At 40.0% G+C, this 13,862-nt stretch overlaps 2 protein-coding genes across 2 annotated transcripts in view; both read right to left on the reverse strand.

Annotated features, from left to right (window-relative positions):
• Positions 1-817, reverse strand: part of LOC140926081 (uncharacterized) — a 2,319-nt gene extending 1,502 nt beyond the window's left edge. Inside the window, exons 1-2 of the mRNA XM_073375879.1 lie at positions 759-817; positions 351-472 (exon numbers count right to left, since the gene is read on the reverse strand). Of these exons, the coding sequence (XP_073231980.1) occupies positions 351-472; positions 759-817 (181 nt within the window). The remainder of the gene's footprint in view (positions 1-350; positions 473-758) is intronic.
• Positions 818-5,133: 4,316 nt separating this feature from the next.
• Positions 5,134-8,812, reverse strand: LOC140926877 (uncharacterized). The gene is made up of 6 exons (XM_073376558.1): positions 8,458-8,812; positions 7,526-7,605; positions 7,186-7,344; positions 6,841-6,972; positions 6,500-6,706; positions 5,134-5,694 (listed from the first exon to the last, which is right to left on the reverse strand). The coding sequence occupies exons 1-6, from the start codon at positions 8,772-8,774 to the stop codon at positions 5,213-5,215; spliced, it is 1,377 nt and encodes a 458-aa protein (XP_073232659.1). The 5' UTR covers positions 8,775-8,812; the 3' UTR covers positions 5,134-5,212.
• Between the last annotated feature and the right edge of the window lie 5,050 nt (positions 8,813-13,862).

Below are 13,862 nucleotides of genomic sequence, written 5' to 3' on the forward strand. Positions count from 1 at the left end.
TGCACTTTATTAACGCGATTTTAAAAAATTCGCGTTAATTAAATGTATCTTAATTAACGTCGATGTAAATTCAATGCACGCTATTTTACAACATATTTTTCATACCTCACTTTTGAAAAATTCTTGTCAATTTAAGGTAACGTGAATTTTTTTAGCGTTGTCCACGTGCATTGTTAATTTTCTAGGATAAGGTAGATGTTCTTCCAGGAAAAGTACCAAATATTTAGCTTAATCTTGATAGACACTGTGAAGATCACATTTCAATTTGTGCCTATTTTCTAGCTGTTTGAGTAAAATTAATCAAAGCTGAGTAACTTTTGCCCCAGATTTGCCCCGCGGACCGTCCTTACCAGGAGGCCCAGCTTTCCCAGGAGACTCAACACCAGGCAATCCGGGGTTGCCTGGTATTCCTGGTTTTCCAGGTAATCCTGGTGGACCTGTAGGACCATCCTTACCATCGCCAAAGTGACTGCTACAATACAAATAAGATCATCAGAAATGTAAATAGTAGTCATTAATTAAATACGATTTTTTTTAATGAAGGTTGCCTTCTTCGTTCTCTATATATAAATGACTACCAGGATAAAATTAAACGACCCAGAAATTATTCGCACATTACTTCGCCGTAAGTAGCCATCAAATCCTGCAAGCACACTATGAAGGTATGGAAGCAGTTAGTAGTTGTAACTTGTTACAATGTAGTTTCATTTGGCACAGTACTTTAACACTGCCAACTGATATAAGAGAGATCTTCAAACGGAGTTTGTTCGTGGTTCTTGGATCTAAGGCGCGTGGGCGACTTTGCCGATCTGTTCATGTTTAATTTAAGCTTAAACGAGTGTGTTCACTCGAACGCAACTAGGTTTCTTGCTTTTAGAGGATATCCCATTTCAGTTTTCCGTCTCTCCCCGATGCCTTATCACCTTTAGGAAGTTATGGATCTGGGACAAGATATCTTATACCATTCTTCAAACAGTCCCTAAAGCTATTTCTAAAATCAGTTACCTTTGTTACGCAATGTGGTCAGCTAGTTTGATCCGCCCCTTTGGTTTTTGTATTAAGGATCGACTTTTGACTGCAGGTATTTTGTGGTACATGTAATTACAGAATGCATTGTTTGCGAAAAGATCTGTTATAACTTATGAGAATCCAGTTTTATGTACTTAAGCTGTTTAGACCATGTAAGACCATGTTAAGGCAGTTAAAGACAGAGGGGGGGGGAGGGGGAGGACCGGAAGGGGAAAAGTGCGAAAGGCAAAAGGAAAGGGAGCCTCACTCTTTCTCCCCAATTCGAGGGTCTCAACTGGGTGGTAGCTTCGACGGTTGACGGATAAATTTTAGAGCTTTTGACGGTTATTAAGTAGAAATTTAGTCCCAGAATTTAAGTATATACAGTGAAACCTCGATATAACGAAGGGCCTGGGGACTGGCAAAATTTGATCGCTATAAAACGGGGTTTCGTTATATCGAGGTTATTTTCCATTAGTAAAATCCAACTAGTGGTGATCAATGCTGCGTTCTGATTGGTTGAGCTACTACTAGGCTATATCTTATAGCCCACTAGTAGCGAAAAGCGCGGGCTTTTTGGAGGGCAAAAATGGATTAAAGTCTAGTTTTAACTAGCTAAAATTTTTTTATTTTCGATATTTTTTACCAACTAGTTGGATTTTACTAAAACAATTATTCCTCTCGCCCTCATGGCTTCGGCCTCATCGGCTATTGACTCAGATCCCATTGGGGCTCGAGGAATAATTATTAATTACTATTACAGGGGTAAAGAAAATCGTTCGTTATACGGAGGACTTCGTTATACAGAGGTTCGTTATATCGAAGTTTCATTGTATTTATTTCTGTATAAATCAATAGTAACTTTTGGGTCTTGGGGGTTTTCTTGGCCTGTCGCTTTTACGATTTGGAAATATTTTCATCTATAAACAAACTGTAAAGCCTTGTAAAGTCTACAGATTGTATTTTTGACAACATGGGAATTTTTTCAAATATAAGAAAGTTGTAAAGTCTTGTAATGTCTAGAGAGTGTGTTTTTCAGACATGCCAAACTGGCCAGCTCAGAGATGCTTCAGGAGTCCAAAGCTACAGACCTTAAAGATCGGTTGACGGTAAAATATAACTTTTTTGGACGATTGAAGGTTAACTTTTAGGCCGTTTGACGGCTGGCGCTAATAATCCCATTGAAACCCATATCTTTTTAAACAAACTTTTACTTTGTAGTAGAGTAAAAGTTTCGTTTATTTTATTATTTATCACTTGTTGTCATTTAATTTCACTTTTAAATCATTCTACTTGCCTGTAAATTTTATTCATTTTTTAGTCTTTCTTTTTAACTTATTGTACAGCGCATTTGATCATGTGATATGGAAAGTCGCTCTATATAAGTTTTAATTATTAATTAATTATTAACCCTCCAATTCTCCTCCCTTTTCCCTAAATTTCTCCCAATCCCCTACCCCTTTCGACGCCTGCTACTACGCAGACTACCAGTACACATAATTGTCACAGAATGTGTTTGTCAATTTAATGTGCTAGTCTCACTGTTAGTTCTCTTGCTGTCAACAACAGGTACCTAGATTTTAGATCAAAAATGAAATGTCGTTTTTAAGTGACTTTCCTGTAAAGTAGCCTTATTGGCTAATTGTGTTGTTCTGTATGTTTCCATCACCACTAACAACAAAACAGGATCAAAGTATTATTGAGAAATTGCGTTACCGCAGTCGTCAGGTCCTTGTGTTTTAGATTTCACGATGTGGCTTTTTTGTTATCCTTTCTTAACTATCCCAATTTTTAGTAAATTTGTACAGTTTTAAAAAATCTGATGCTCATAGGCTCTTGAGGCATGTTGACCCTCGAGTTATCAATTGTTAGTAAAATCGCCACCAACTCAGAACTCAGAATAACTTGCACTTTCTACTGATTTTTAACTTTCAAAGTCCAACTTCCCCAGCCAATACACTAAGCTATCACCTGCCCTATTTTCCGAAAATACGAGACTTTTTTGGCTAACTGTTCTGCGTCTGTTGCGTGTTCCATTAAGAGGCGCTACATACTACAGTTGCCAGGAAGACAGGAAACTACGTCATGAGGAATTTTTACAATCCCAACTGAAGAGTAAAAATTGTAATAAAAATGAAGCAGATTGTCTCCATTCATGGTTTAGGAATGAGAACTGATTTATAACAAGAGAGAATAATTTATCTACTACATAGTCAAGGGCCTTGGGACACTGATAAACGGCAGCAGAAAATTTTCGTGTTCGCAAAATTGCAAAATCACCTTTCCAGTTTTGAATTTGTCAATTAAAGGCTTCATAACATTGTATTCGGCATAACTGCTATAAGTCATTTAGTCAGAAACTAGGAGAAAGAAATGACTCCTATGTCAATACAGTAGGAACCTCCCGTGAGCGACCACCCGAAATACAAAGACTGAGTGGTCGCTTACAAGAATCGAACCACAGGGGGTCTCTTCCGAGAAGACTCAGTAGGCCTTTCCCTATTGTGCTCGGCAACTTTTGAGCAACTTTTTGCGGTTCTAGCAACCTCGAGCAAATTTTGAGCAAAATACAGGTTTCAAGCACATATCAAGCACGAAAAAGTCAAAGATTTCATAGAAAATTTCAATTTTTTTAATTTTTTTTATTTTTAAATTTATTTTAAATTTATTTTTATTTTTTTAAGTTGTTTTTTTTTTCTTGACCGATGTTAGTAATTATTGTGAAGGACGAAAAATAAAGCTTTTAATTAACGTTAATATAAAAATATCAAAAAATTTAGGTGGCAACTTTTGAAATTTAGGTAGCAACTTTTTGGCATTCCAGTGACCAACTTTCTAGCATTTTACGAGCACAATCGGGGAAGGCCAAGAGAAGAGGTCCATATTGCATGCAATATCTAAGTTACGCCTTGTGTAGTTCCATGTTGTCACTAAAGTTCTTCGTTTAGTCTTAGCAGCAAAGTGCACGCAGCGAACAAAGAGGTAGATCAGATCTAGAGAATGTGTCAAGTGGTCGCTAACAAGAGTTTAAAAACAATGGAAAGTCAGTAACCATCAGGCCCAAAAAGCGGTCGCGGTCACTTACAGGAGGTGGTCGTTCACTAGAGGTTCCAACTGTAACGCTTTGACTGGGAAAATTTTGGTGTTTTGGATTGGCAGTCGCTTATGGGAGGTGGTCGCTTGCGAGAGGTGGTCGCACATGGAGGGTCAATTGCATAACATTGACCCTGAAAAATGTTACTGTCTTTGTCTCCCTAACAGCTGCAGTGATCATTTTCCTCCATTTTTGTTAATGGTGACGTAAAATCCTCAAACTTGGGAGGTACATACTGCCCCTGAAAAATGCAGTCGAGCCACCTTAAATGAACTAAGTTCTATGCTTTGGCCAGAATACGGATTTCAGTCTTCCTTCTCTTTTAAACGCGTTATCGCTTCAGGAAATTCTTAAATGAAGAACAAGGTTTGTGACAGGATAACCGGAGACTTAAAATTATACTTAAATGCATGTACAAAACACATTCCTGAGACAACAGCTGAGTGGCCTCCGTCAGACCTATCTTCGCCCTTTGAATCGCCTGGAAACAAGAACAGTAGCAAAGATTCACCAGCCCTCCTCTCCTCTCAGTCTCTCTTCTCATTTCCTCCACGGTGTACTTTATGTAAACAACTCTTTTCTTCTTGTTCTGTTTTTGTTATGTTGCAAGAAGCATGTCCAGTAAAGATACTTGTTTCGTAGTCCCGTGTGAGAAAAAAACTATGTATAGGGTAATATCTCTATTGTGATCATTGCCCAGGGGCTGGGCGAGTACTCAAATAGTCTAGATCGAGAAAATAATAAATAACTGATCGAACTCTCGCGGCTTTTGCAAAGCCTAAATTTCATTCCTACTTTTGAGATACATTTTGAAAAAGCACCTTCAAACCTTTCAGATCATGACAGCTTTCAGCCTGCCCTGCAGGAGCCAGAGTTTTTGGGTAAATGGATAAATATCGAGGACGCATGCGCGCACGAGGGGAGAAAAGGAGGGGTGGAGTCCTCTATAAAACTCACCAAAAAAAACTAACTGACGCATGCCAGGCAGGCTAAACAGCTTTTATAGCAGTCATACAAACTGACTCGAGATCGATTTTCATTTTCTTCTCCAGTTTTATTTTTAAGCCATGATTACAAGCTGATTCTCTGAGATTGACGAGAGAAGTTTTATTACTTGGTGCAAACAGCACATGTCAGCTCTCGATGCAGAACATATGGAGGGCAGGGAAGTGAGCCACAACCCCCTTCCACGAAGTATAGCAAGCCACCATCCTTGTTCCCACTAGTCCCCGGAACATACTCTGGGTCTTTGTCAACGCAGACGAAGTCTTTTTGGTTCGGGTGGCTGTAATATGACGTCATCAGGTACCCATGGTACTCTTCGGTCCATCCAGAAGGACAGTCATTCCGTGCGGGCATCATCAGCATTGTACCACGTGACTTGACAAAGCAGACAACACAAGGCGTCTCGTGATTATGAAGATTTCGTCTGAAAGGATACCCACTGTAGGTATTGACCTCATATTCAGCACCGTACACATATCCTGAGTACTGATTGCCATCGTTATACCTGTCGTACTTTGGATTGTGTGGAAGACAAAGATAGTTTACTCCACCACCTTGGTGATTGTACCGCTCACCTCCCATTAAACCTGAGGATGACAAACTACAAGTTTACAAAGGTACATTACTCTCCTATAAAGTGAACGCACAACAAATTTCCTTTACTTAGTAACTGACAGTACGATAGAGGAAAGTATTGTTAAAACAAACTGGATTTACTGCACTCGAACTGTAACGTTAATAAATCTCTGAGATAAAAGGTAATTGCTAAAACTCTTCTCATCTGTTTGCAGTGACCACCACCTTGGTGATGGTGAGCGTTACCTCCCATCAAACCTGAGGATGATAAACTACATACTTTAACAGGCTTATAGGGGAACATCACTCCACTCTCAAATGACCTCGCCACAAATTTCCCCTTAGTCTTGGTGACTGTCAGCACCGAAGAACAAAATATCGTCATAACAAACTGCATATCACATGTGGGTCCAAGTTGTCCAAAACAAATTATTGACTGCATTTACTGCACTCGAACTGTCATAGTAATGAACCTCTATCAGATAAAACCTAATTATTATTGAAACTTCTCTTCAATTTTCGATCAATAAATAAATAAATGTTCAAGATGTCACAAACTTATCGGGCATTTGGAGTGAACGAGGGGAAGATTTGCCCCTTTTGTAAAAAGACTAGAAAGCAACAAATTATAGACATTATATTATCCAGTGGAACACTGTTTCTGCAAACTTAAAATGTCACAGTAATGGTCTCTGTCACTAACTTTAAGGGAAAAAAAGGGAAATAACTTAGCGTTGCTTTATTAAACCAGTACCTAAAACTCTGTGCTGTAGAGAATACACTGTTGATTTACATAAAGTGTCTGTGTTGACGAACCTTTGTAAACTACCTCAGCACCTCCTGGACAGGTGGTCCTTCCCCAGCGAACATATTTCACTCCAGACTTCCCAGCTCCTTCCTTTCCCTTTTCGCCTTTGGTTCCTTGAGGCCCTTTCAAGCCAGGACTTCCAGCAGAACCTCTCTCTCCTTTGGGACCGGGAGGGCCTGGAAAAGGTCTGTTAACGCCCGGCTTACCAGCATCTCCTTTGAGTGGTAAGAAGTGCAACGTTGAAATTTTTTTGGAAAATGTCAAGTACGGCTAATAGCTCGATCTCGATAGACACTTTTTTGCTCATTTTCTCGCTGTTAAAGAATCAAAGTTAATTAGAGTAGAATACCTTTTGCCCCAGATTTGCCAGGTGGACCTTCCTTACCAGGAGGCCCAGCTTTCCCAGGGGACCCAACACCAGGTACTCCGGGGTTTCCTGGTATTCCTGGTTTTCCAGGTAATCCATCGCGGCCGTCTCGTCCTGTAATGAAAGGAAATCCAAAGTTAAATTATTTACCACTCTCTCCTTTGGGACCAGGAGGGCCTGAAAACGTTCTGTTAACGCCCGGCTTACCTGCATCTCCTGTGAGAGGTCAGAAATACACGGTTGAAGGATTCTTCCAGAAAAAGTACCAAATCAGTTTATGTTCACTTTCTCGCTGTTAAAGAACGAAAAATTATCAAAGTTGAGTACCTTTTGCCCCAGATTTGCCAGGTGAACCGTCCTTACCAGGAGGCCCAGCTTTCCCAGGAGACCCAGCTTTCCCAGGAGACCCAACACCAGGCAATCCGGGGTTGCCTGGTAATCCTGGTGGACCTGTGGGACCATCCTTTCCATCGCGGCCGTCCCGCCCTGTAATGAATCAAAATTTGAAGTGAAGTTATTTACATGGATGGAATAACTAACGCAAGATAGTATTGAATCAAGTCTCAAGGAAATTATCATATCCCAGTTACCATTTTACGCATTAAGGCCCTCAAAGAAAAGACTAGAAAGAATCCCGATTTTTTACGTTACATGTGAATTACAATACCTCGAGCTATGTAGGAATAGCGCTTTTGAACCATCAATTTGCTGGCAAAAAAATCCGACTTGTTTATTAGCGCTCCGAGCCTGAAAGTAAAGAAGAAAGAAATATACCCTAACTTTAACTGAGTTGCTGGGTTTGCGGTTTTGTGGTTTTTAATCACTTCCGGTTTTACTTTTGATCTCTGCGGTTTTTCGAATTTCGTTTTTTTAGCGGTTATTGTTTTTGCGTTTTATGTGAAGTTCTGTTTTGCGTCTTTATAAAACTTCGTGTCGCAGTTGCTCCATTCTAAACTGAAAGGTAGAACTTCTACAAAACTGTTACAAAGTTTCAAATTGGTCACAAAAAAGCCTTTTTTTGCTGATTTTTAGGCGACGTTTTCGCGGTTACTATCAACACGCCCGATGTCCATCCTGGGGCATACATAGTGTTTTTCTGGTATAAATTTTGTTGTTACGACTTTTACTAACAAGAGCTCCTTGCCAAAAAAAAGTTTACTTTCATTAACGTGCATTTCTGGCAGGATTTTAATTCTAGTAGCTTAGTAGCACCTCAAGAGCTTGCCATCGCAAGCTATGACGATCATACGCACAGAGCAATTTTTCATTAGTAATTGGAGTATGAGCGGTCATGAAAGGCTCACTGTTAACATCATTTCGACAGAAAACTTTGGGGAACTAGCTTTTAAGTTTTTTTTTTTCTTCCCTAGCTTCTATTTCACTACAATACTGATCCATTCATTCTAGAGTCTATTTTGCCAAAAAGACACACTGACCCTTCACGCGCACGTCTAACAACAGCAAAATAGCCATACCATTAAGAACTCATCCTCCGATTGTCCGAGCTATTCTTTAATAACAGAAACTGACTGAGATATCATACAGAGATTAGGGAGCGTTTTTAAACTTATGATTATAATCTGATTTCGTTTAACTCGCCTTTCTTCCACAGCCTTCAATCGCTTTTCAATGTCTGATTTCTGACCGGGAGTTGTGTTTGAAATTGCCCTCTTTGCTCTAGTGTCCAATGCAGAAGACACCGTTGCAGAGATGTTAGCAGTAGAGGTTTGTTTGCCTTCTCGACGCAGTTCCTCCAAAGTGTGGTTGAACGCAGAAATACGTCGATCCATCTGAAGGATGACAACCACCAAAGCAGCGCACGTCGCAGCTAACACAACGCACACAAGCAAGTGTGGGGACACTAGGTCAGACAAGCATTTCCTTTTGGGTTTCTTCTCAGATTTACCGTGATTCATCTCAAGACTTCCAAAAATTAAATCACCGTTTTCTCACGATAGGTAATTATTCTGGTTGAGGAAACGAGAACTGTTCTATAATTAATTTGTCTACCACGATATCAAGAGCCTTGGGACACTGATAATGACAAGCAGAAAATTTTCGTGTTCGCAAAATTGCAAATTACCTTTCCTGTTTTACATTTTGTCCTTTGAAGGCTTCATAATAACGCTGTCAACATCGTCGACCTATTTTAATTCTTAACGCTTAGCCAAACTCGAGGTCGGGAAAAGAATAAAGTGTGCATTTTAGCAAATTTCAATTAACTAGCGTACGAGTTAGAATTAAGCACATCAAGATCCTCTGTCTTATAGGAAGAACTGTGCTATTGACTATTTCACACTTTCGTTTGCATACATTTAGACATCAAACAAATTTCATGACATTTGTTTACTAATTTAATCTTTATAACATTGGGTCCTGAATAAATTTCGGCATCCACTCGACTGGAACAATAAACGCAATAATCAAGCAGGGAAAGGAGAAACCTAGTGAAAAAATACGACACAAAGTGACTGCTACAATACAAATAAGATCATCAGAAATGTAAATAGTAGTCATTAATTAAATACGATTGTTTGAAAATGAAGGTTGCCTTCTTCGTTCTCCATATATAAATGAATAGGATAAAATTAAACGAACCAGAATTTATTCGCACATTACTTCGCCGTAAGTAGCCATCAAATCGTGCAAGCACATTATGAAGGTATGGAAGCAGTTAGTAGTTGTAACTTGTTACAATATAGTTTGCCATTTGGCACAGTTCTTTAACACTGCCAACTGATATAAGAGAGATCTTCAAACGGAGTTTGTTAGTAGTTCTTGGATCTGGGGCGCGGGGATGACTTTGCCGATCTGTTCATGTTTAATTTAAGCTTAAACGAGTGTGTTCACTCTAACACAACTAGGTTCCTTGCTTTTAGAGGATATCCCATTTCAGGTTTCCGTCTCTCCCCGGTGCCTTATCACCTTTAGGAAGTTATGGATCTGGGACAAGATATCTTATTAGAGTTACAGCGTTTGCGTTTAGGGAAAGATAGAGAAGTCAGTCTCAGACACATGTACAAAAACATTCCCTTCTTGGTGTACCCCTCGGACGGATCTTCACTGATCCACCAGCCTTCCTCTCTTAGGTTCATTTTTCTCCCCGCCAACTTTATTTGTCTCCCTTTGTCGTACCCAGCATCCTGCGTCAAAATAGCCCTGATATAAATATAAATAAAAAGTGGATGAAGGCCCTAACATTCTGCCGCTGCCGACAGGAACTGTAACAGCGTGTGCGTTACAGGTGCATTGTACTTAATACTTTTGAAGATGATTATTAAAAAAAGTCTGACGAAAGAATTGAGATTTGATCGTGTAATTACTTTTCTGATTCACTTCCATACTTAAGTTAGGCTATCTGTCTGTCGTTCTGTCTGTCGGTCAGGCAGTCACTCAGGCAGTCAACAGTCTGTCTGTCTGTCTGTCTGTCTGGAATTAAAGAAACTTGTCTCCGTGCTGTAATAAAGTGTGTGATTGTCTGTTTTTCTATCTGTCTGCGATGTAGACTACTGTGACGTTGTTTGGGTCAATTTAGATCAGGCTCTTGCCACTAAAATCGTGCTGCACGCATAACAATCTTACGGGTAACAATGTGCGTTCAGCGGAAATAAGGAAACAAATTATTAAAACTGGACGTGATTACAGTGGGTCTGTTTTCAAGAGCAATCTCTATGATCACGATGCGCCTTGTGCTGTGTACTTTGTCAAGTCACGTGACTCAAGGGTGATGATCCCAGCACAGAATGACTGTCCATCTTGATGGACCGAGGAGTATTATGGGTACCTGATGACTGCATATTACTATCATGCGACCCAAGAGGATTACGTCTGTGATGACAAAGACCAAGAGTATGTTCTTGACACTGAGCAATTAGGACCAGAATGGCGCCTCGCTGTACCACGTGGAAGGGAATTGTGGCTCTCTTTCATGTCTTCCCTGTGTTCAGCATCGAGAGCTGACATGCGCTGTTTGCACCAGGTGAGAATGAGCTTTCCAGTAGGCTAGCGACATTCAAAAAAACTCTACAGACTGATATTAAGCATCAAACGTATCATGTGAGAAATTATTTTTGTTGAAGGCCGGACTCTGTGCTGTAACGTTTGTTTTAGGTTTTTAATTGGTTTTTTTGCACAGAAACTAACAAAAGCACAAAAATTTTAAATCAAAGATAGCAAATTTTTTGCTGTTCTTCTTTTTGAAAAAAAAGGAGACTTTTTTGGTCCCTAAACGAGAACATTATTTACCGCAGTGGAACCTTTCCCTATAGACACCTTCGTGAGTGCCCCTTACGGATTTCCAAATTTAAAGAATCCCCACCACATATGCCGTACAAACAGTCGTATTAGTCACAAAGATAACAAAATTCATACAATCTCTTTTTCTATAATAAAGGCACCACTCTAATAAGGATAGTTCTAATGGTCTCAAAGATATCATTTTTCAAACAGTCCCTTAAGCTATTTCTAAAAACAGTCACCTTTGTTACGCAAGGTGGTCAGCTAGTTTGATCCGCCCCTTTGGTTTTCGTATTAAGGATCGACTTTTGACTGCAGGTATTTTGTGGTACATGTAATTACAGAATGCATTGTTTGCGAAAAGATCTGTTATAACTTATGAGAATCCAGTTTTATGTACTCAAGCTGTTTAGGCCATGTAAGACCATGTTAAGGCAGTTAAAGACAGCGGGGGGGGGGGGGGGGGGAGGACCGGAAGGGTAAAAGTGCGAAAGGGAAAAGGGAAGGGAGCCTCACTCTTTCTCCCCAATTCGAGGGTCTCAACGGGGTGGTAGCTTCGACGGTTGACGGTTAAATTTTAGAGCTTTCGATGGATATTAAGTGGAAATTAGAATTTATGTATATACAGTGGAACCTCGATATAAGGAAGGGCCAGGGGACTGGCAAAATTTGATCGCTATAAAACGGGTTTCTTTATGCCGAGGTTATTTTCCATTAGTAAAATCCAACCTAGGGGTCTATTATCAATGCTGCGTTCTGATTGGTTGAGCTACTACTAGGCTATATGTTATAACCCACTAGTAGCGAAAAGCGCGGGCTTTTTGGCCGCAAAAAAGGATTAAAGTGTAGTTTTAACTAGCTAATTTTTTTTATTCTCGATATTTTTTACCAACCAGTTGGATTTTACTAAAACAATTATTCCTCTCGCCCTCATGGCTTCGACCTCATCGGCTATTGACTCAGATCCCATTGGGGCTCGAGGAATAATTATTAATTACTATTACAGGGGTAAAGAAAATCGTTCGTTATACGGAGGACTTTGTTATACAGAGGTTCGTTATATCGAGGTTTCACTGTATTTATTTCTGTATAAATCAATAGTAACTTTTGGGTCTTGGAGGTTTTCTTGGCCTTTCGCTTTTACGATTTGGAAATATTTTCAACTATAAGCAAACTGTAAAGTCTTGTAATGTCTATCTACAGAGTGTGTTTTTGACAACATGGGAATTTTTTCAGATATATAAGAACGTTGTAAAGTCTTGTAATGTCTAGAGAGTGTGTTTTTCAGACATGCAAAACTGGCCAGCTCAGAGATTCTTCAGGAGTCCAAAGCTACAGACCTTAAAGATCGGTTGATGGTAGAATATAACTTTTTTTGACGGTTGAAGTTTAACTTTTGGGCCGTTTGACTGCTGACGCTAATAATCCCATTGGGACCCTCCAATTCCCCTCCCTTTTCCCTTAAATTCCTCCCAATCCACTACCCCTTTCGACGCCTGCTACTACGCAGACTACCAGTACACATAATTGTCACAGAATGTGTCTGTCAATTTAATGAGCTAGTCTCACTGTTAGTTCTTACTGTCAACAACAGGTACCTAGATTCTAGATCAAAAATGAAATGTCGTTTTCAAGCCGGGGGGTGGGGGGGGGGGGGGGGGTACTCCCATATATGGGCCAGTATGTGCCGCCGTAAAGGGTATGGTTTTCAAGCAGTTTACTCTAGGATAGGGTATATAAATCAGAGCGTTTGGGTCTAGAATAGGGTATCATTCTTCAGGAAACTGATCAGTTGGTTGAAGATTTTATCTAGACAAGGGAAACAGCTACTCTAGGATTGGGGCGATTTGGGGAGTTTACTCTACTGTAGGGTAGCAAAATTCAGCTGAAATAGCTCTGGTATAGGCTGGGGGTTCCAGGGTCCCAGCTGCACATCCCCACCCAGAAATTCCCAAAGTACCCCCCCCCCCCGGGGTTTTAAGCGACTTCAAATTAAGTAGCCTTATTGGGTAATTGTGTTGTTCTGTATATTTCCATCACCACTAACAACAAAACTATCCTAATTTTTAGTACATTTCTACAGTTTTTTAAAAAATCTGATGCTCATGGGCTCTTGAGGCATGTTGACCTCAATTGTTAGTAAAATCGCTACCAACTCAGAACTCTGAATAACTTGTACTTCCTACTGATTAACTTTCAAAGTCCAGATTCCCCAGCCAATACACTAAGCTATAACCTGCCAGGAGCCGAGTAATCGACTCCTGCACCTGCCCTATTTTCCGAAAATACAAGACGTTTTTGGCTGTTCTGTTCTGTTCTCCATGAAGAGGCGCTACATACCACATCCGGCCAGTAAGACTGTCCTATACAGGGAACTACGTCCTGAGGAATTTCCGCAATCCCAACTGAGGAGCAAAAATGGTAATAAAAATGAAGCAGATTGTCTCCATTCATGGTTTAGGAATGAGAACTGATCTATAACAAGAGAGAATAATTTATTTACCACATAGTCAAGGGCCTTGGGACACTGATAAACGGCAGCAGAAAATTTTCGTGTTCCCAAAATTGCAAAATCACCTTCCCAGTTTTGAATTTGTCCATTAAAGGCTTCATAACAACGTATTCGGCATAACTGCTATAAGTCATTTAGTCAGAAACTAGGAGAAGGAAATGACTCCTATGTCAATACAGTAGGAACATCCCGTAAACGACCACCCAAAATACAAAGACTGAGTGGTCGCTCACAAGAATCGAACCAGAGGGGGGTC

Source organism: Porites lutea, chromosome 2 (genome assembly GCF_958299795.1).
Source record: "Porites lutea chromosome 2, jaPorLute2.1, whole genome shotgun sequence".
Lineage (NCBI taxonomy): Eukaryota > Metazoa > Cnidaria > Anthozoa > Scleractinia > Poritidae > Porites > Porites lutea.

Excerpts from the sequence above, each read along its gene's own strand:
- LOC140926877 (XM_073376558.1), bottom strand. The coding sequence starts at position 8,774 with ATGAATCACGGTAAATCTGAGAAGAAACCCAAAAGGAAATGCTTGTCT. Across the intron at positions 7,606-8,457 it reads TTGAAGGCTGTGGAAGAAAG|GCTCGGAGCGCTAATAAACA; the intron begins GCGAGTTAAACG and ends CTTTACTTTCAG. Across the intron at positions 5,695-6,499 it reads TGCTGAGGTAGTTTACAAAG|GTTTAATGGGAGGTGAGCGG; the intron begins GTTCGTCAACAC and ends TGTCATCCTCAG.